This window comes from Microcaecilia unicolor, chromosome 2 (assembly GCF_901765095.1).
Source record: "Microcaecilia unicolor chromosome 2, aMicUni1.1, whole genome shotgun sequence".
Lineage (NCBI taxonomy): Eukaryota > Metazoa > Chordata > Amphibia > Gymnophiona > Siphonopidae > Microcaecilia > Microcaecilia unicolor.
Window position 1 is genome coordinate 121674515 of NC_044032.1, and position 22251 is coordinate 121696765.

The window sequence follows — 22251 nt, forward strand, 5'->3', positions numbered from 1 at the left end:
GCATTTTAGTACTGAGACAGTGATGATAGCTCTGCTCAGGGAAATCCACTCTTATCTCGACCAACACAAGAGTGTCTTAGTGGTTCCCTTGGATCTGTCTGCAGTGTTTGACTTTTATTAACCATTCTCTTCTTCTTTCCTACCTCTCCTCACTTGGTATTTCCGGTGTAGTTATTTCTTGGTTTACTTCATTCCTGTCGTTCTCTTAAAGTTTCCACCGCCTCGTTGTCCTCAATCAATTGTGGGGTTCCTAAGGGATCAATACTTTCTCCACTCCTATTTAGCCTGTTCCTCAGCCCCCTTTCTACCTTTATTTAGTCCTTGGGCATTTCAGCCTATTTCTATGTGGATGATATTCTTTTGATTTTTCCCTGTTTATCCATCTTCTACCCTGTCTCTCGATCCTCTCCAGATTTGTTTAGATTCAGTTGTGAAATGGTTAACAGATCATCAGTTAGAGCTCAATGTAGTCAAAACAGTCACCTGTTCGTTTTCTGGTTCCCAAACTCCCTCTTCTGTCCCTATTGCACTTTTTGGAACACAAGTCACCCCTGTTACCAGTTTCCGTTATCTTGGGATCATTTGGGACTCCTCTCTCCTTCCACCCTCAAATATCTCACCTGTCCAAGATCTCCTTTTTTCTGTTCCGACAATTGTGTACGGTGTGCCATCTTTTTGATTGCAACCATTTTCAGGCCCTCATCCTTTCACTCTTTACCTCCCACTTGGATTACTGCAATGTCGTCTATGCAGGCCTGCCCAACTCCTCTCTTAAAAAAAAAAAAAAGTTGCAATCCCTCCAAAATGTTGCTGTTAAAATACTCTGTTATGCTCGCCGTTCAGACCATCCTATTCCATTGCTAAAACTTTATCACTGGTTGCCCGTTGAAAAACATATTATTTACAAGATAGCACTTCTAACATTTAAGGCCCTCAGAATAGGCCTTCCAGAGTACCTTGCACATCTTACTATTCCCTACTGTTTCGCAAAGGTTCTTCACTCCATTAATGACCACTGTCTTGGCTTTCCTAGCCCCAAATCTGCTCATTATGATTCTACTAGAAGCAGTGCCTTTCTCCCTTTCTCCTTCAATCTGAATTCCCTATTGCTTTCGCTTTGCAGTGAATTTTCTCTGAAATCCTTTCAATTAAACTTGAAAACTTTCCTTTTTAAGCAAGCTTCACGGACCTGTAGTGATGGGATTTCTGGCAAGAGTTTTTACTCTATACCATCTCTCTGATTTCCCTACCCCTGCTCTTTGGATGAATGTATATCTTTCCTATCAATTATTGGCGTTCCTTTCCTGTCTTCATGTGATTGTAGTTTTGTAAACCTCTCTGCACTGCCTCGGCATTTAGAGTGGTCTAATAAGTCTAAATAAACTATAAACATTTAGAGTGGTCTAATAAGTCTAAATAAACTATAAACTATCAAATGTAATGCTTTGCATCTAGGCCAAAAAGTGACTTCAGTTTTATCAGACCACAAAACCTTTTGCCACATAGTTACAGTATTTCCTGAGTGTTCCCCTACATACTTCAAGTGGGATTCAAGGCAAGCTTTTTTGAGTTATAACTTCCTTGTTACAGTACCATATAGGCCAGACTTGTGTGCTTGGGTTATTGTCCCATCACACTTGGATCACTCTTGACCATTGAAAATGAACATTTTCGAAAGTTCCCATTGGCTTGTTTTGCTTCCCTATTCAGTCTCCTTTCTTGGTCATTCAGTTTAAAGGAACTACCTAGTCTAGGCAGTGTTTATTTATTTAAGCATTCTTGTATCCCACTATTATCCAAAACAAGTTTCCGTTCAAAGTGGCTTACAATTTACATTTTGGTGGAGTTACAGTAGTGTTGTGCAATGTGGAGAGGACATCTACAGTTCGTGTGGTTGTTCATAGAGTTTAAGAGAGAGATTTGAAGTGGAAATGGTAGTAGTAGCTTTTGTGTTCAGAGTAAAGGGTTTTGGTGATATTCATATAGTTTTTTGAAGAGGTACATTTGGAAGAAAGACGACAATATCTGTGATTAGCTGTACATTTTTTTGAAGAGGTAGATTTTTATTTCTTTTCTGAATTGGAGGAGATTTGTGATGCTTCTTGTGGTTTTTGGTATCGAGTTCCACCATTTGGAACCCAGGTAGCTAAATCCTGCTGTGTAGATGGTGTTTTTGCAGTTGGGTAGATGTAGAAGTAGGCAGTTTCTGTGTTCTGGGTTGGCATTTCTTGAGGATAGTTCAATCATGTTAAGCATAGGGTGCCATTTCGAATAGTATCTTGAAGATTAGGGTGCTCGCTTTGAAAAATATTCTTGCCTTAACTGGTAGCCAATGTAGTGTTTCAAGTAGTGGGGTTGCTCTTTCATATTTTGATTTCTTGAAAATCAGTCTTGCTGCCATGTTTTGGACTGTTTGCAGTGATTTTAGTGTGTTTTCCTTGCAATCTACGTTTACTGCATTGCAGTAGTCTAGATACAATAGTATCACTGATTGGGCCAGTCTCCGGAAAGATTATCTAGGGAAATAATGTTAGTCTTCTCAGTTTCCATAGTGTTCTGAAGCATTCTGATGTTACTGCTGATATTTAGTGTTTGTTAGCTTGTTTAGTGGTGCCATACACCTTTTACTTAGTTGTCCAAACTGTGCTTGGAAGAATATCCAAGGACTTTGCACAATTATTTTTTTCCTTCACGTCCCTCCGGACTGATGGATTATGCACGCCTACCAGCAACCAGAGACTGAGAATTCCTGACATCTGAGTGAACTTATAACTGTCCTGTGCAGTCCCACAGAGAGTCAAGGTGGTTTAGACAGGGGTCTAGCCTTGGTATCCGTCAAATTGAAGGTTGTGGCGTTGGAGTGTTTTGGGGGCCTGTTGTGGGACTGGACCTTGGCTTCGAATCTGGATGTGTTCAACTTTCTTAGAAGCTTATGCAACTCCCTTTCCATCTGTTGGTCCCATCTAGATTTGACTCTAGTCCTATCAGCCATGGTGTCTTCTCCTTTTGAGCCTTTAGTGAGGAATATGGTCACTTTGAAACAGTGTTTCAGGTCGCTGTTTCTCCAACCAGAAGGATCTCAGAATTACAGACCCTATTGTGCAGCGAGCCATTTCTGGTGTTTTTCAGGGAAAAGTCAATACTCTATCCAGTACCTTCATTTCTCTCAAAGGTTATGTCAGCTCTACATGTTAACCAAGCTAATGTGTTACTGGTTTTGGAGGACTCCAAAGGAGTTGAGGAGCAGCATGTTTTGTATCAGCAGGACACCAAGAGAGTGCTGTGAGATTATGTGCGCAGGATGGAGGCGTTTGCTGTTCAGACTTGCTGTCTGTTTTGTTTGATGGTCAGAAAAAGGGTGAGGCAGATTCCAAAGCAACTATTGCTACATGTACAGAGGAAGTGATTGCTTCAGTGTACATTCTTAAAGGGTAGTCAGTCTTGGAGGCCCTGAAGGCTCATTCTATCAGGGAGCAAGCGGCCTTGTGGGCAGAAATAGGTTTAGTGCCTCCTGGAGAGATTTGCAAGGCTGCTGTTTGGTTGTCTTTGAATCCTTTTTAAAATATTATTGAAGGATGTTCAGGCTCAGCAGGACACGTTCTTTGGAGTGCAGGTCTTGTTGGCAGAACTCTGGGGGACCCAACCTTGAAGGTCACTGTCTGGTACTTCCCATCACTCTGGATCAGTCTGAAGGGACATGAGGTAAGGAGAATTTAGATCTTACCTGCTTATTTGCTTTCCTTTAGTCCCTCCAGACCAGTCCAGAACCTACTCAGACTTAAGAGTACATTTTTTTTGTTGGGGGGGGGGGGGGGGGGTTGTTTGGGTTTTTTTGTTTTGTTTTTTTCCTCATTTTAAGAATATGGACTTGTAAGGCAACAAGAAATATATAAAGGACTAGTAAAAAAAGGCCCGTTTCTTAACGCAATGAAACGGGTGCTAGCAATGTAATGAGTTCCTGCCATTAATGTTTCCACGGTTGTATTCTGAATATAATTGTTGTTTACATGTGTAAGATTTCTTTATATACAATATTTTTTGTGTAAACTGTGTTACAATGTGGTAAAAGTTTTCCTTGTTCAGGCCCTTCAATCAATTTAACAATCACATCAGAAGAGCTCCTTACTCGTGAGAATGCAACATACAGTTGCTCATGTGAGAGACTGAGAGTGACAGTGTGTTTTACAGACAGTGTAAGAGAGAGATACACAGAGTGATTGTGTGTGTATGTGTGTGTGACAAAATGATTAAATGTTTGTCTTCCCTTCCGTTCTGTGCACGCCTCCACTGATGTTCGTACCTCCCTGTATATGATTGTTTGTTAGAGATTCAATCCACTCCACTTCCCTCCTCCAAGTTCCATTCTGTCTGATTGGTTCTTCGTTCCTGTGACGACGCGTTTGTTTGCTTGGCAACTATGCAGCGTTCCGTTTCCTCGACGAGGGCGGGGACAGTGAGAGCCAATGAAATGCTGAACTACAGACTTATGAATCCTACAGTGCCATGGAGTCAGCTTCAGAATGTTGGAGGTGCTTTTTATTATATAGGATGTGTAGTATTATGTCTAGTAGTCAGCACTGCAAGTTCAATTTATCTGATTACCGCAAATTTTCAAAATGGAAATCTAAGCTGTTTACAATATATAAATTAACTAGGGGAGATGAAAGGGGGTAACACAAAAATAACATAATACAGGTTGGAATACAAGAGGGAAACGGGAAAGGGAAAGGTTACATTGTGAAAAAGAGGGAAAAACAAGGGAGGGAAAGAACAATAGGAAGCTGGGTGCTGACTGTTCACCTGGTAAGGTCAGATACATAGAAAAAGGTTCTGGAATCAGGTGTCCATAAAAGGAAAAGCCAGAGAGAAATAATAACTGAGACTTAAAGTTTTGAAAGGACAGCTTAAGATGTAGATATGAAGGAAGGGCATTCCACAGGGTGGGAGAAGCCACACTAAAACGTGAACTTCTACTAAGTCAAGAAGACCTGATGGGACAACTAATATAGACCTTGAGTAGCTGACCGGAGTGATATTGCAGGGGCATAGGGAACCAAAAGAGTGACTAAGAAGGAGGGCAGACCTGAAGATTGAATCTGATGGGATAGGATATTCAGTTTAAAGGGAATCCGATATGCGACAGGAAGCATGTTCTCAGCAATGAGAAGTGGCGTGACATGATCATATTTCTTACGGTTATAAAAGTTTCACGGCAGTGTTTTGTACAGTGCTTTTTTTGTGCCGGTACACACCAGTACAGCGTACCAGCACCTTTTTCCTGAGGTCCGGCTCACTTGCCCGCTCCCTTCCGTTCCTGCTCCCGCGTATCTTTTCATTACCCAAAGTCACGATTCTCCTCTCTCCCCTGCCCCTCCCCTCCATGTCCAGCAATTCTCTCTCCGCTCCCCTGCCTCCATGTCCAACATGTCGCCTCTCTCCCCTGCCCTCCCCTCTCCAAGTCGCGGCGAACCGGAAGTGAAGGCAGCAGTGCTCACTGAGGCAGGTACGCAGGCAGGTTCGTCTCCTCTCGCGTCGCTTCCCTCTCAGTGTGACCCGCCTTCGAAGCAACCATTTATCTATGTTCCAGTTATTATATCTGAAAAAGCCCCTAACCACATTCTTTAGTAATGCAAGCCTGTCACAAGAGCTCATGAGCCTCTGGGTTACACAGAGGGCATGATTTTTAGGTCTGGCTGACAGATTCAGGCCTCTGAACCTGTTTTTGAAAGGGCCTAGTTAGGTTCATAAGTACATAAGTAATGCCACACTGGGAAAAGACCAAGGTTCATTATATACATAAGAGAACCGACTTCCGGTGACGTCATGAGCTGAGAAGCAGCTCGATACTGAGGCTCCGATGCGAATCCCCTTAAAACTTACTTTCCACGGACAAAAATATGAAAAAAACCTGATTCTACTATATGGACAAATATCTCGTATCCTTGCCCGCAAGTATGGCGCAAAAATCGCTGAAAAAAGACAAAAATAAAGCGGGAAGTGGCGACACCAAGGTGTCGGAAGAGATCACGCCAGCAGGGCCTACATTCACAGAGACTCAATTGATACAGCTAACGCAAGCGATCGATAGGGCCTGGGAGCCTAAATGGATAGCCTTAAACAACAAACTAGAGGCTTACCAAACGACGCTGGATGGCTTCGGTATCAGGCTCGGAGATCTGGAAACCAGGGTCTCGGCGGCGGAGGACGACACCCGGGGGTTCGGTCTGGACATTCTAAATCTAAGACAGCAGTTGGAGGACCAGCGCAGCCTCTTGGATGACTACGAAAATAGAGCGTGTAGGAACAATATACGCATTGTTGGGTTGGATGAAGCCCTTCCAGAATGCAACCTCGAAATGTGGCTAGAATCTTGGCTGTCCAAAGAGTTAGCGCTCACAGACACAATGGGCCCAGTTGTTATCGAAAGGGCGCACCGCATGGGCAGAAGAATGGAAGACAGAGCTAGACCACGTGTAGTCATAGCAAAATTACTAAACTACCGTCATAAAATTGAAATCCTACAAGGCTTCAAGCTTAAACGGGGCTCTTTAAAACATAACAACAGGAATGTTTTAATATTTCAGGATTACTCCACTACAGTACAAGAAAAAAGAAAACAATTCCATTCTCTTTGCTCAGTTCTGGTACAGAAGAATATCCAATTTTGCTTACAATACCCAGCACAACTAAAAGTATATGCACAAGAAAAATGGCAGTCATTTCCCACGGTGGTGGAGGCCCAGAAATATCTAATGGACAATAAAATCCTGGAGGCAGCCTGAAGTAAGAACTTAGAATTGTGTATAAACTGATAACGCGAGCTGTTAAATGGAAATACTGAATATTTTCTGTGGAAAGTTAATGTATAATGTTAAAAACCTTGGGGAATTCGGGACCTCAGACGTTCATTGGAGTCACGATTCACCCGCCTGGTATGACCAGACGGCTGAAAAAAGGGTATGTGTTGGCTTTGGGGGGAGGGGGGAGCGGGGATACGGGGAGGGTAGGACCTACTGCAGATAAAAAATATTGGGATTTAGAATCAGACTCTTTGAACAGAAATGTTGTTCAAAGAAACCGCAGGGGTATAAATACAGGGACATTTATAGGACATTCCTTAATAATGGACTCCAGGGTTGATAAAAAGAGGGATTTAAACTTAAAAACGCAACTATGCCACTCAGAGTTATAACCTGGAACGTGGGGGGCATAACCTCCCCAGCAAAAAGAAGCAAAATACTAACAGCCCTTAAAAGACATCGGGCAGATATTGCCTGTATTCAAGAAACACGATTGAATGATGAAGAGCACGCTAAACTACAAAGAGCCTGGGTTGGAGAATGTTATTCAGTAGCTGCCCAAGGTTGAAAGGGAGGAATAGCAGTCCTTATCCGCAAGGGATTGGCATGTAAGGTGTCAGTGGTGGAGAAAGGGAAACAGGGGCGATCCATAACATTACGAGTATGGGTACAGGGCTTTGAATTCCTCATGGTTGGAGTGTATGGGCCCAATGAACATGACAAGGAGTTTTATCGGACACTAGGGAGTAGGTGTCTCCAACATCAAATGAGTAGGACTTTGGTTCTGGGGGACTTCAATTTAGTTTTACACCCAAAAGTAGATACCACTAACCCACAGTCAGCACATTACTCAGGGCAACGAGCAGGAGAACTGCAAACGTTCATCAAAACTTTAAACCTAGTAGATGTATGGAGGACGTTACACCCAGGAGAGCATGACTTTACACATAGATCTAGGGCCCACGGCACGTTATCAAGACTGGACTATATCTTCCTAGATCGAGTTATGTTCCATCAAGTAAGGGGAGCTAATATAGGACCAGAAGAGATTTCTGACCATGCCCCAGTGTGGCTGGACTTAGAAATCCCAGGTGACCATGTAGGAGGGGCAGGATGGAGGTACCCAGCATACCTAGACAAGGACCCCCAATTCCAAGAACATCTATTGATTAAATGGGGAGATTATGCGTTTTATAATAAAGAACACGCGCAAGCGGACCCGGTCTTGTTTTGGTCCGCTTCAAAAGCGGTACTTAGAGGGGACATTATAGCCTATTGTAATATGAGGAAGAAGCGCAGAGCAGCCACTATACTACGATTGGAAAAACAGTTGTTAAGAGCCAAACATGCCCACATCCATAAGCCTACCCAAAATACACTAGAGCACTGGAAGACTATACAGGTTACCCTTAATACCCTACTCCATGAAAATGAAATGAGATCCTCCATACACTATAAATATAAGCTCCATCGATATGGGAATAAAACGGGACGATTGCTGATTAAAGTAATAAAAAACTGGGGGGGGGGGGGGGGGGGGTCCCAGGCAGTGGCGGCACTGAGGGATAAATATGATAAATTGATAGTTACACAAAAAGGCATTGGAAATATTTTTACCAAATATTTTGCTCAATTATATTCAGCTGAGACACCAACTAGTGAACAACAGATACAGGAATACCTAAAGCGGGCAGGTCTCCCGTCAATAACACAGGAAGACCAGGCTATACTTAATGCCCCCCTAACAATAAAAGAACTCCAACAGGCAATCAAAAAAATTAAAATATCGATCCACCCCAGGCCCCGACGGATACACTGGGGAATTTTATAAGACCCTGCCTCTAGAGGCGCAAATGGCATTGTTGGAATACTACGAAGAGGTAATAGCTACGGGAGCATTCCCACAACATGCCAATACAGCTCTAATTATGCTAATCCCTAAGCCGGGGAAATCATTAAACAAAGCAGAAGACTTCCGCCCAATCTCCCTAATAAATGTTGATACCAAGATTCTGGCGGGAATGTTGGCAGAGCGGATGGCTAAATGCTTACCCAGACTGATATGCCCTGAACAGGTAGGATTTGTTAAAAATAGGCAGGCAACACACAATGTCCGCCGGCTGTTGTTGGCCATGGCGTCATGTCAGGGACAAGGGATTCCCTCAGTAGTAGTAAGTGCAGACGCCGAAAAGGCTTTCGACAGGGTGGGATGGAAATATCTTTTTCAGACTATGAAGGCGATGGAGATTGGGGGTTGGTTTATGCAAGCAGTTCAAGCTCTTTATTGTAGACCGGGAGCGAGTGTCCTGGTTAATGGTATAAGAGAGGCTGAATTTAGCATAATGAGGGGGACCAGACAGGGTTGCCCTCTCTTGCCTGCTCTCTTTGTGATATCATTAGAACCACTCTTGTGCACATTAATGAAGCAGGAAGCTATATCTGGAGTGCAAATGGCCGGTCAGACAATTAAAGTATTAGCTTTTGCACACGATCTGTTGCTGACATTGACAGATCCCCCTAGATCCATGGACTCATTATTAAAGGAAATAGAGCATTTTGGCCGAATTTCAGGGTTCAAACTGAATTTAACTAAAACAGTGGCCCTTGAAATAGTAAAAGGCCCACATGAAGGATGGACAGACAAATTCCCACTTGCTTGGGAGACGAATTCTATCAAATATCTAGGAGTACGCATACCGGTAGACTTTTCACAACTATATGACCTAAACATACTTAAATTGCTCACTGACACTAAACAGACCTTAAGGGCCTGGGGTGCACTCCCCGTGTCCCTATTGGGTAGGATTGCACTATTTAATATGGTCATTGCCCAGAGATGGACATACATATTCCAAACGTTACCCCTGTACTTGAAAAAGGGAGATGAACGAATACTACACCACCATTACAACAATTCCTCTGGAATGGGAATAAAGCAAGATTACCAATTAATACCTTGTATATACCAGTGGAATATGGGGGGCTGGGGCTATTGAGCATACGCTTTCTGAGTATAGCTAGCGCAATGAGACATATAAACGATTGGTTTAGGTATACAAGTGACTATACTAACACACCCCTGGAGTTGGGCCTAATACCTGGGATACATTTTAGTAATTATTTACATAGCACAGGGGCACCCATGCCATATTCATTGAAGCACTCCGGGATTTTGATAACTGCAAAAGCAGTTTGGGAGTGGGTGTGTCGCTTGCACCAGTTTTCCTCAAAGGTGACACCATATTTATCTATATGTGATAACTGCTCATTTACACCTGGACAGATGTACTCTGTATTTCGTAGATGGAAAAAGAAAGGAATAGTGTACCTTCTTCAAGTGGTGACTAGAGAGGGCCGAATTAGACCATTTTGTGAACTACAGAGGACATATGACTTACCTACCAGTGACAATTTCTTTTATGGACAGTTGCGACATTATGTATCATCTCTACCATGGACTTCGCTAACAGAGGATGTACAGGAAGAACTCTCTTCAGCATACTCTATGGAGTCACAGCAGAAAGTGCCTATGACATATCATCATAGACATATACGGGACACAGCTCTGGAGCTGGACTACCATAAATTGGCAAGCTCCTGGACTCTGGATTTACAAATTACAATAACAGCACAAATGCTACAAGCTCACATATTGCAGATTAGAAGAACTACAGATTTTACCACGCACTGGGAGTTGCAGTACAAGATGGCCCTTCGCTTACACATCCCACCGAGACAAGCATTCCATATGGGATTGTCATCTTGGGGTGAATGCCCAAAATGTGGGACCCCTGGTGCAACGGTGGGCCATATGTTTTGGCATTGTGTGAATATCCAGAAATTCTGGAAGCAGATTGTAACAACGGTGACCAACATGTGGGGACAAAAATGGCATTATGAAGTTAATTTGCTCTTTGGACAACCAAAATTAGGGACGAAACCTAAGCGAGGTTACACTGCTTTCGCACTGAGAGCAATACTTGTTGGTAAGCAAACGATATTATTAGAATGGATGTCATACCACTCCCCTACGTTACAACAATGGCGGACACGTATGATACACATGTTACGTATGGAACGTATAGCTACAAAAGATCTTGACACAGAGATGGGCGTTAAATTCCAACAACGATGGAGTCCGTTCTGGAGTACAATGACACCGGTAGCACGAAGTCATATATTGAACCCCTGACGGCAATGTTTTGGATACCAATAGGAAGGACACTGTAAGAGGAAGGGAGTAGGGTGGAAATGGGGGAAGGGGGAGGGTGGGGTTTGAGGAGGGAAGATAGGATACCTATGATATGATACTACCTGCCAAGTTGATCACTAGAATATAAATGTACTAGATATAGGTACGGGGGGGGGGGGGGGGGGGGAGGGGGGAAGAAAAACAAAAAATACTCACATATTAGCATATGGAAATTGTGGAAAATGGTTGTACTTGGAGACAAATGTTAACTGTATTATTTTCACAGAATGTTTAATAATAAAAATATGATTTAAACATACATAAGAGAACCAGTCAGAGTGCTAACCTTTATCTAACTGAAAATCTGTGGTATGATTTAAAGATTGCTGCCCATTGATGCTCCCTAATGAACTTGACCGTGCTTGAGCAGTTTTGTGAAAAAAAAAATATATATCAAACATATAAATTGCGAGTGACCGTACTCACCGCAAATGCGCAGTAGAGACCAACATTCAAGGAGCAACACTCCAAACCCCGCCTCCACCAGCAGCTCCTGTACCGAACGTAATGCAGCCAATAGGGAGGGAAGGAGGGGGCGTGGAAATTGGAGGAGGACATAATGCAGCCAATAGGGAGGGGAGGGGCGTGGAAAACGGAAGAGGACGTAATGCAGCCAATAGGGAGGGAAGGAGGGGGCGTGGAAATCGGAGGAGGACATAATGCAGCCAATAGGGAGGGGAGGGGGCGTGGAAAATGAAGGAGGATGTAATGCAGCCAATAGGGAGGGAAGGAGGGGGCGTGGAAATTGGAGGAGGACGTAATGCAGCCAATAGGGAGGGGAGGGGCGTGGAAAAAGGAAGAGGACGTAATGCAGCCAATAGGGAGGGAAGGAGGGGGCGTGGAAATCGGAGGAGGACATAATGCAGCCAATAGGGAGGGGAGGGGGCGTGGAAAATGAAGGAGGATGTAATGCAGCCAATAGGGAGGGAAGGAGGGGGCGTGGAAATTGGAGGAGGACGTAATGCAGCCAATAGGGAGGGGAGGAGGGGGCGTGGAAATCGGAGGAGGACATAATGCAGCCAATAGGGAGGGGAGGGGGCGTGGAAAACGGAAGAGGACGTAATGCAGCCAATAGGGAGGGGAGGGGGGCGTGGAAAACGAAGGAGGACGTAATGCAGCCAATAGGGAGGGAAGGAGGGGGCGTGGAAATTGGAGGAGGACGTAATGCAGCCAATAGGGAGGGAAGGAGGGGGCGTGGAAAACGGAGGAAGATGTAATGCAGCCAATAGGGAGGGGGCGTGGAAATCGGAGGAGGACGTAATGCAGCCAATAGGGAGGGGAGGGGGCGTGGAAATCGGGGGAGGACCTAATGCAGCCAATATGAAGGGGAGGGGGCGTGGAAATTGAAGGAGGACGTAATGCAGCCAATAGGGAGGGAAGGAGGGGGCGTGGACATCAATGGGGGAGGGAGGGAGGGAGGATGGAGAAGAGAACCACCATGTACAAGGGCACAGCAGGAACGACGAAGTGGCCGAGGCAACTAAAAAAACCCACAGCAGAAACCAAGCAGGGATCAAAAAACGTTTTGGGGCCAACAGAAAAAGGTAAACAGGTGTATTCACTCACAACACACACACACACACACACACTCTAAACACACACACACACACACACACAACAGCAGGAGTCAGCAGAAGGGGCGGAACAACAACATGTATGCGGGAAGGGGGGAGGGAGACCGGCACACGACTGAAAAATGAGCCTGCGTTTCAAACTGCTCTAACAACTGACTACAAGGAGACACTGAACCTCCACTGCCACACAGCTCCAACAACTGACTACAAGGAGACACTGAACCTCCACTGCCACAAAGCTCCAACAACTGACTACAAGGAGACACTGAACCTCCACAGCCACACAGCTCCAACAACTGACTACAAGGAGACACTGAACCTCCACTGCCACACAGCTCTAACAACTGACTACAAGGAGACACTGAACCTCCACAGCCACACAGCTCCAACAACTGACTACAAGGAGACACTGAACCTCCACTGCCACACAGCTCTAACAACTGACTACAAGGAGACACTGAACCTCCACTGACACACAGCTCCAACAACTGACTACAAGGAGACACTGAACCTCCACTGCCACACAGCTCCAACAACTGACTACAAGGAGACACTGAACCTCCACTGCCACACAGCTCTAACAAATGACTACAAGGAGACACTGAACCTCCACTGCCACACAGCTCCAACAACTGAGTACAAGGAGACACTGAACCTCCACTGCCACACAGCTCCAACAACTGAGTACAAGGAGACACTGAACCTCCACTGCCACACAGCTCCAACAACTGACTACAAGGAGACACTGAACCTCCACTGCCACACAGGAGACACTGAACCTCCACTGCCACACAGCTCCAACAACTGACTACAAGGAGACACTGAACCTCCACTGCCACACAGCTCCAACAACTGACTGCAAGGAGACACTGAACCTCCACTGCCACAAAGCTCCAACAACTGACTACCAGGAGACACTGAACCTCCACTGCCACACAGCTCCAACAACTGACTACAAGGAGACACTGAACCTCCACTGCCACACAGCTCCAACAACTGACTAAAAGGAGACACTGAACCTCCACTGCCACACAGCTCCAACAACTGACTACAAGGAGACACTGAACCTCCACTGACACACAGCTCCAACAACTGACTACAAGGAGACACTGAACCTCCACTGCCACACAGCTCCAACAACTGACTACAAGGAGACACTGAACCTCCACTGCCACACAGCTCCAACAACTGACTACAAGGAGACACTGAACCTCCACTGCCACACAGCTCCAACAACTGACTGCAAGGAGACACTGAACCTCCACTGCCACAAAGCTCCAACAACTGACTACCAGGAGACACTGAACCTCCACTGCCACACAGCTCCAACAACTGACTACAAGGAGACACTGAACCTCCACTGCCACACAGCTCCAACAACTGACTACAAGGAGACACTGAACCTCCACTGCCACACAGCTCCAACAACTGACTACAAGGAGACACTGAACCTCCACTGCCACACAGCTCTAACAAATGACTACAAGGAGACACTGAACCTCCACTGCCACACAGCTCCAACAACTGAGTACAAGGAGACACTGAACCTCCACCGCCACACAGCTCCAACAACTGACTACAAGGAGACACTGAACCTCCACTGACACACAGCTCCAACAACTGACTACAAGGAGACACTGAACCTCCACTGCCACACAGCTCTAACAACTGACTACAAGGAGACACTGAACCTCCACTGCCACACAGCTCCAACAACTGACCACAAGGAGACACTGAACCTCCACTGCCACACAGCTCTAACAACTGACCACAAGGAGACACTGAACCTCCACTGCCACACAGCTCTAACAACTGACTACAAGGAGACACTGAACCTCCACTGCCACACAGCTCCAACAACTGACTACAAGGAGACACTGAACCTCCACTGCCACACAGCTCCAACAACTGACTACAGGGAGACACTGAACCTCCACTGCCACACAGCTCCAACAACTGACTACAAGGAGACACTGAACCTCCACTGCCACACAGCTCTAACAACTGACTACAAGGAGACACTGAACCTCCACTGCCACAAAGTTCCGACAACTGACTACAAGGAGACACTGAACCTCCACTGCCACACAGCTCCGACAACTGACTACAAGGAGACACTGAACCTCCACTGCCACACAGCTCCGACAACTGACTACAAGGAGACACTGAACCTCCACTGCCACAAAGCTCTGACAACTGACTACAAGGAGACACTGAACCTCCACTGACACACAGCTACAAGGAGACACTGAACCTCCACTGCCACACAGCTCCAACAACTGACTACAAGGAGACACTGAACCTCCACTGCCACAAAGCTCCAACAACTGACTACAAGGAGACACTGAACCTCCACTGACACACAGCTACAAGGAGACACTGAACCTCCACTGACACACAGCTCCAACAACTGACTACAAGGAGACACTGAACCTCCACTGCCACACAGCTCTAACAACTGACTACAAGGAGACACTGAACCTCCACTGCCACACAGCTCTAACAACTGACTACAAGGAGACACTGAACCTCCACTGCCACACAGCTCCAACAACTGACCACAAGGAGACACTGAACCTCCACTGCCACACAGCTCTAACAACTGACTACAAGGAGACACTGAACCTCCACTGCCACACAGCTCTAACAACTGACTACAAGGAGACACTGAACCTCCACTGCCACACAGCTCCAACAACTGACCACAAGGAGACACTGAACCTCCACTGCCACACAGCTCTAACAACTGACTACAAGGAGACACTGAACCTCCACCGCCACACAGCTCCAACAACTGACTACAAGGAGACACTGAACCTCCACCGCCACACAGCTCCAACAACTGACTACAAGGAGACACTGAACCTCCACCGCCACACAGCTCCAACAACTGACTACAAGGAGACACTGAACCTCCACCGCCACACAGCTCCAACAACTGACTACAAGGAGACACTGAACCTCCATTGACACACAGCTCCAACAACTGACTACAAGGAGACACTGAACCTCCACTGAGACAGGGAGTACTAACAGCTCACAAGCACTCTCTCTCACTCACTCACACACTCTCTCTCATTCACTCACTCACACACACACACAGAGACACCCAAGCACACACACACTAGCTGCTCACTCTCACACTCACTGTCTCTTTGGGAGGGCAGGGAACAGAGGACTGTGGCTTGACATGGGGTGAGGGAAGAGGACAGAGGAGGGTTGCTGGACATGGGGGAGGACAGGGGACAGAGCAGACTTGCTACACATGGAGGTGAAATTTAAAAAACTCGCCCGTTTTAACGGGCTTAACGGCTAGTATATATATATAATATAATAATTTACTCCTCCAACGTTCCAATGAGGCTACCTGCATCCGTAACCATCTCCTGACGTCACGAACGCAGTGAGAGACATTGGAACGTTGCAGGAGCAGCTTCAGCCCTTCCTCCAAACACACCTGCTGCCACGCCACGCCCCCCCCCAAGGTCGCCGCCGATGCTGCTCACCCCTCCACCCCCCCCCCCCCCGAGGTCGCTGCAGCCACTGCTCCTTGCTTCCACCTCCCACCCCAGATCGCAGCAGCCACTGCTCCCTCCCTCCACCCCCCCTCCTGCTCCACAGGCCCCCCCCCCCCCCCTTGTCATTTCAGGACCTCCCTCCCCTTCGTAAGAGCCGGCTGTTTAAAAGTTTTTACCTCCTGCACGCAGGGACGCCGCTTCCGACAGCCTTTTCTTTCGCTTCTGATGCAGTTGTTGCTGTGGTCCTGCCCTTCCGCAAACAGGAAATGATGGCGGGACCACTGGAACAGCTGAAACACAAGCTTAAGAAAAGGCTGTCTGAAGCGGTGTCCCTGCGTGCAGGAGGTAAAAACTTTTAAACAGCCGGCTCTTTCGAGGGGGAGGGGGGTCCTGAAACGACAGGGGTGGGGAGGGGGTCTTGAACGACATGGGGGAGGGGGTCCTGAAATGACACGGGGGGGAGGGGATTCCTGGAACTCCACTGGAAGGGGAGGGGCAGGTCCTGGAACTGGAAGGGGAGGGGGGTCCTGGATCAGGGGGGGAGCGGGGGGGGATGGGAAGAAGGGGGAGGGGGTCCTGGAACTCGGACAGAGAGGGCGAGGGGGGATGGGAAGAAGGGGGCGGGTGAAGGGGGAAGAAGAGGGGGAGGGGGTTCTGCAAACTCTCGGTCTCATACTCTCTCAGTCTCACAGAGTCTGTGTATCGCACACATACTCTCTCACTCACTCTCTCTCACACACACTGTATCTGTGTGAAACATGCTCTCTCTCACATACACTGTATCTGTGTGAAACACACACACTCTCTCTCTCCCACACTGTATCTATGTGAAACTCTCTCTCTCTCTCTCTCTCTCTGTCACACAGTCACTCTCACACACACACTCTCTCAAACATACACACTCCGAGAAAATATTGACATATCTGATTTGGTGCAGACCTATTCCCAACACTGAAGCTATCAAATTAGGTATACATTTTGTCCCCCAATAAAACATTTTTTTCCATGAAATGTGCACAGTGTAGTCCTGTTTATGTGTAGGGGAAAAAGTCTTATATCTCAAATGCATGCAAGTCTGACACATTAACAAGCTTGTGACAAAGGTTCAAAGAATTTAGCCACAGCTATGGAGTTCATCCCATTTGTGCTGATTCGTCCCACTTGTAAGTGGAAAAAGCAAAATTGATTTCTTGTAGTGGAAATTCTCCGTAGGCAGCAGGATACATCAGGCACACCTACCCATCCACCTTACCTGGAAATTGAATCCTAAGCTCTTTGAGGGACTTGTGAGGTAGCAGTTGCAAAAGAACTCCTGCCCATGTTCAGAAAAACCTCTGAGTTTCTAGCAAGCTAGTTCATGTTGATACAGTTAAATAGTATTACCCACTTGTGTGTCTGATTTACCTTTTTATCTGGGAACTTGTGTTTCAGATAAATAACTTTGATTGGTATAAGGAGGATTAAATTCTATAGGGAAAGAAAAATACAGGAACATACTATGGATAAAATAAAAATAACTGTTTTTCTCAGGTAATCACTAACTTGACACAAGCATTAGAACGACAGAAGGACAGGACAGAGTTGATGAGAACATTTACACACTGGCGATTGGAGAATGCAGATGCCAGACAGGAGGTATGTGGGGGAAAATGGGCGATATGATACAGATAAACTTTAAACTCTGGAAGTCACGAAAGCTATTGTAGCAGTCAAAAGAAGAAACAAGACAGTTATTGTGATATGACTAAAAAAAAAAAAAAAAAAAAATGTTTCTCACCTCAAGTCCTAGTTAGGTTGGTTTGAAAAGTAAAATTTGACATAATAGATGCAGAAATGAATAAAAGAAAAGAACGTTGTACAAATGAATGTGCTTTTTTGGCCATCTCTCGTGCTTTTTAGGCCTCCCTTTCCTTTAACTGAAGAGGTATTTCTGGTTTTCTTTTTTTTTTTCAGTATTTATCTTTTAAAACTTTCCAGTGATCTTAATAGCAAGTTTGTCTTCTATCATTGCCCCAGGTACAAAATAAGTACTTGTATATAATTTATCAAGTCCCATCCCCATCCATATATAATTCCTGGGTTGTGATTTTCTTTTGTAGTTCAATCCATATATAATTCCTGGGTTGTGATTTTCTTTTGTAGTTCAATAAATATACTTAAAATGACACATTAGTAGGAATGTAATGTACTACATTTAGTTAGTAAATAAATTAAATATGGATCACAATTATGCTAACTAGTGCTTCCTGAGATGCAATTAAGATATTATTTAATTATTTCTGTTCTGTACACATCAGAAGGCTGAAAGAAGTGGGATGTAAGTTTAAATATTAAATGTAAATACCAAGTCTTCCTGTGAACACTTTGGAACAGTTTACAGAGGTGTCTCAATCATATGAGAGATATTACAGTACAAAAATAACTAACAGTGATATTTCATTTTTCAAGGCCTATATAAATAACTTGGCAGTTAAACATTACACCATGGCTCTGAAGCAGAAAGTTTGGAGAGTTTGGCACTCTGTTGTTAAATCCAGCTGGAAAAGCAGAGCAGAGGAAGCTTGTCGTGCTCGTGCTGAAGAAGTCTGCATACAACTTTATAATGATTATGAAGCAAGAACATCAGAGGTAAATTTCAAAAACTTTTTTTTTCTTTTAGCTAGCAATGAACATGCAACTAAAGTGCTTACCCTGGGTGTTGCAAATTTTCAGGAAGGTATGTTTATTTGAAATCTTGCTATACCACTCCTCTTGAAATAAGTTAAAGCGGTTTACAACCTTAAAAAAGAAAAGAATATGTTGTCGAACCTGGATTATAGATGTGATAATATGTATATAATATCAATAAAAAAAGTTGAAACATAAAAAAGAAAAGAATAGACCGAACAAAAAATAAAACAGAAGAACTGGAAGATTAAAGGTCAAAGGTTAAACTTTACAGTGATAGCTACCCACTGCCTGTCCTCCCCACAGTTTAGTTCTCGGGAAAAGCCACTGAATAAATTGGTCTTAAATTTCTCAAAGTTGGTTTCTGTTTGAAGAAAAGAGAGAAGAGTATCTCAAAGGGCAGGAGCAAGGTTAAAAAAAAGACTGAACACCTGGCAAAAATCCAGCATAGTAGCTGGCAAAGATGAGGTAAATCATGAGAGCATGGCTCTCTAGTGGGGTGTAAGGGATCAAAAGACTATGTAAATAAATTTCCAGTATAATACGCTCTGTTTGCCAGGATTAAGATCTTAAGCTTCATGCTGTATCAAATTGGTAGCAAGTTCACCTCTCTGAGTAGAGGAATCACAATTCAGTTTCAAAAATTGGTGAATAATTTAATAGCAGTATGGAAGAATGTTAGCATCAAGAAAAGGGATGGAGGGGCAGGGTGTAGGAGGAGAACTGTTCGCACTATGAGGGATGAGCATGGGAAGGAGAAGAAAAACATCAACACCAAGAGAGAGTTGATGAAGTTTTTTTGTTTTCTTTTTAAGTTAGTTGTAGGAAGGAGAGGGGAGCAAATGGAGCTACTGTGTGAAATGGAAAGTGCAAAAAAGTTAAGACCTAAGTGGGAAAAAGTGAATAGTATAACGATGTTGGAACCACATGGGGTAGGTCGGTCAGAGTGAGGTTATGGAAACATCTCTGGGGAGAGAAAGATGAAGCAAGGAGGTGGTTAGGCTGTATAAGGATCACAGAAGAGGGGATATTAAATGGTGGAATGAGATAGACATGCCAAGGATAAGGTGAGAGGAGTGGGACTGAGAGCTAATATAGGATAAGTGGATGAGAGGGTGGGGAGGGCATGAAATGTAAGTTGAGCTTTGTGAAGCAGCAGGACTGGGAGGCATCAGAAGAGGCAATTTGGAGCTATGTGAGTTGTGGTTAATGTGACAGGTTGAAAGAGATTGAGGGGCTTGAAAGGGGTAGTTTAGGAAAATGTTACTTTGGAGATACAGCTGCTATGAATGAGGTCTCAGGAAAGGAGTCGGGGGAGGGGGTTAAGTATTAGGGGAGGTACAGTGTCTGTGGCTTAATGGGATGAGGAGTGGAGAAAGGGAGAGGAGTAGATCAAATCAGTTTCCAGAGTGGGGGCAATTTTTGGAGGGGGAACAGGAAATTTGTGGTGATGAGGTACGAAGGATAGAGAAGGACATGAGGGTTCGGCAGAGGCTGTGTCCATGGGAGTGGGGAAGCGGAGACAAAAAATGGAAAGAAAGGTGTGTTAGGTAGGGGCAGAGGCAAGTGTAGGTTCAAAGGGCAGAGAGGGCCTTGAGCAGTGGGAGAGCAACAGGAGAAAAGCCAGAGTAAATAGTGGAAATGGTGCAAGAGTTGGGGGGGGGATAAGGTTGGGGTTCTTATTGTGCTTGTAGTATCCATAGTATGTCATAAGCTTGATTTGTTATGTGATGTTTATTAATACAAAATAAAATATATTTAAAAAAAGGAAAGTGAGGACGAGTTAAAGGAGGAGCTTCAGCAGTGATGGGCTGACCAGGAGAGTCATCAGGAGGAAGGAGTGGAATTGAAGGGAGTTGTATGCAACATAAGAATTACCATACTGGATCAGACAAAAGGTGCATCAAGCCTAGTATCCTGTTTCCAACACTGGCTAATCCAGGTCACAAGTACATGGCAGAATCCCAAAAAGTAGATAGACCATGCTGCTTATCCCTGGGATCTTATTCCTGGTTTAAGCAGCATGTTTTTCTCCAAGTCTGCCTTAGTAACAGTTTTCCTCTAGGAGCTTGTCCAACCCTTTTTTTAAGTTGGCTAAGCTAACTGTTTTTACTGCATCCTCCTTGTATATAATTAGATCTGCCTCACCCATTTGGGCAGCGGAAGCCATGGGCTCTCTGTACTATCCTAGAGAGCACTGCAAATCCCCTCTAGATGCTTAATTACCCTAATCCTGTATCTGCGCATGGCAGGTCTGCATAGACCAGGCTGTAGCTAGGTCTGCAATTAGAAAGGAACCCAGTATTCAATAGATATAATAAGATAGTTTATTATAATCTTACCAATAGCAGTACAGGCAAGTCAGGCATTCACATAATAAGTACATAAGTAGTGCCATACTGGGAAAGACCAAAGGTCCATCTAGCCCAGCATCCTGTCACCGACAGTGGCCAATCCAGGTCAAGGGCACCTGGCACGCTCCCCAAACGTAAAAACATTCCAGACAAGTTATACCTAAAAATGCGGAATTTTTCCAAGTCCATTTAATAGCGGTCTATGGACTTGTCCTTTAGGAATCTATCTAACCCCTTTTTAAACTCCGTCAAGCTAACCGCCCGTACCACGTTCTCCGGTAATGAATTCCAGAGTCTAATTACACGTTGGGTGAAGAAAAATTTTCTCCGATTCGTTTTAAATTTACCACACTGTAGCTTCAACTCATGCCCTCTAGTCCTAGTATTTTTGGATAGCGTGAACAGTCGCTTCACATCCACCCGAACCGCATATCATGGTACGTCCTCTCTTTCTCTAGCCTTCTGGAGTCTTCCTTCTCTGTTCTTCTTCTCCTCTCGTCTGATCTAATACCCCTCAAACTGCTGCTTATATACGATTTTGGCCCTATTCATTTCAATGGACCCCAGCTGTCTCAACAGGGCTCCTAGCCCTTATCAGTTTAATTAAAATGACTTCACATTTTCTCAAGCCCTAAGTATAAACAAAATCGCTTGAGAGCCCATCTGTGAGATGATCTCACAGGACATATTGCCCTCTTCCGCTCCACCTCCTCCCTTGGTGTGGTTACCCCCCTTGCATCCAACCTTCTAATGACGTACATTAGCCCTAACAGCTTTGCTCATAACTTCTCACAGGTGCCAGTCCCAGGAATGTTTCCAAGAGCAAAAACCCCCTCCCTTGCCAGCTCAGCACTTGCTACAGTGAAATGTAACTGTGTCAAAGGTAACCGCTGATTCTTACAGGCCTAGCTCTCTTTTGTATCAGAGGTGATTTTGATTTTAAGAAGCCTAGCTCTTATTATGAGCCATTGACCTGTATTTCACTGAGAGCAAGAGCTAGCAAGGCTAACATATTTCTTCATCCTGCAATGAATTCCAGAGCTTAACTGAGTGTTCACCAAAGAAATCTTTTTTTGCAATTGTTTT

At 44.9% G+C, this 22251-nt stretch overlaps 1 protein-coding gene across 1 annotated transcript in view; it reads left to right on the forward strand.

Moving 5' to 3' along the window:
- POC5 (POC5 centriolar protein) overlaps positions 1–22251 on the forward strand; it is a 160121-nt gene that overhangs the window by 94535 nt on the left and 43335 nt on the right. Inside the window, exons 7-8 of the mRNA XM_030191944.1 lie at positions 17675–17779; positions 18593–18772. Coding sequence (XP_030047804.1) covers positions 17675–17779; positions 18593–18772 — 285 coding nt within the window. The remainder of the gene's footprint in view (positions 1–17674; positions 17780–18592; positions 18773–22251) is intronic.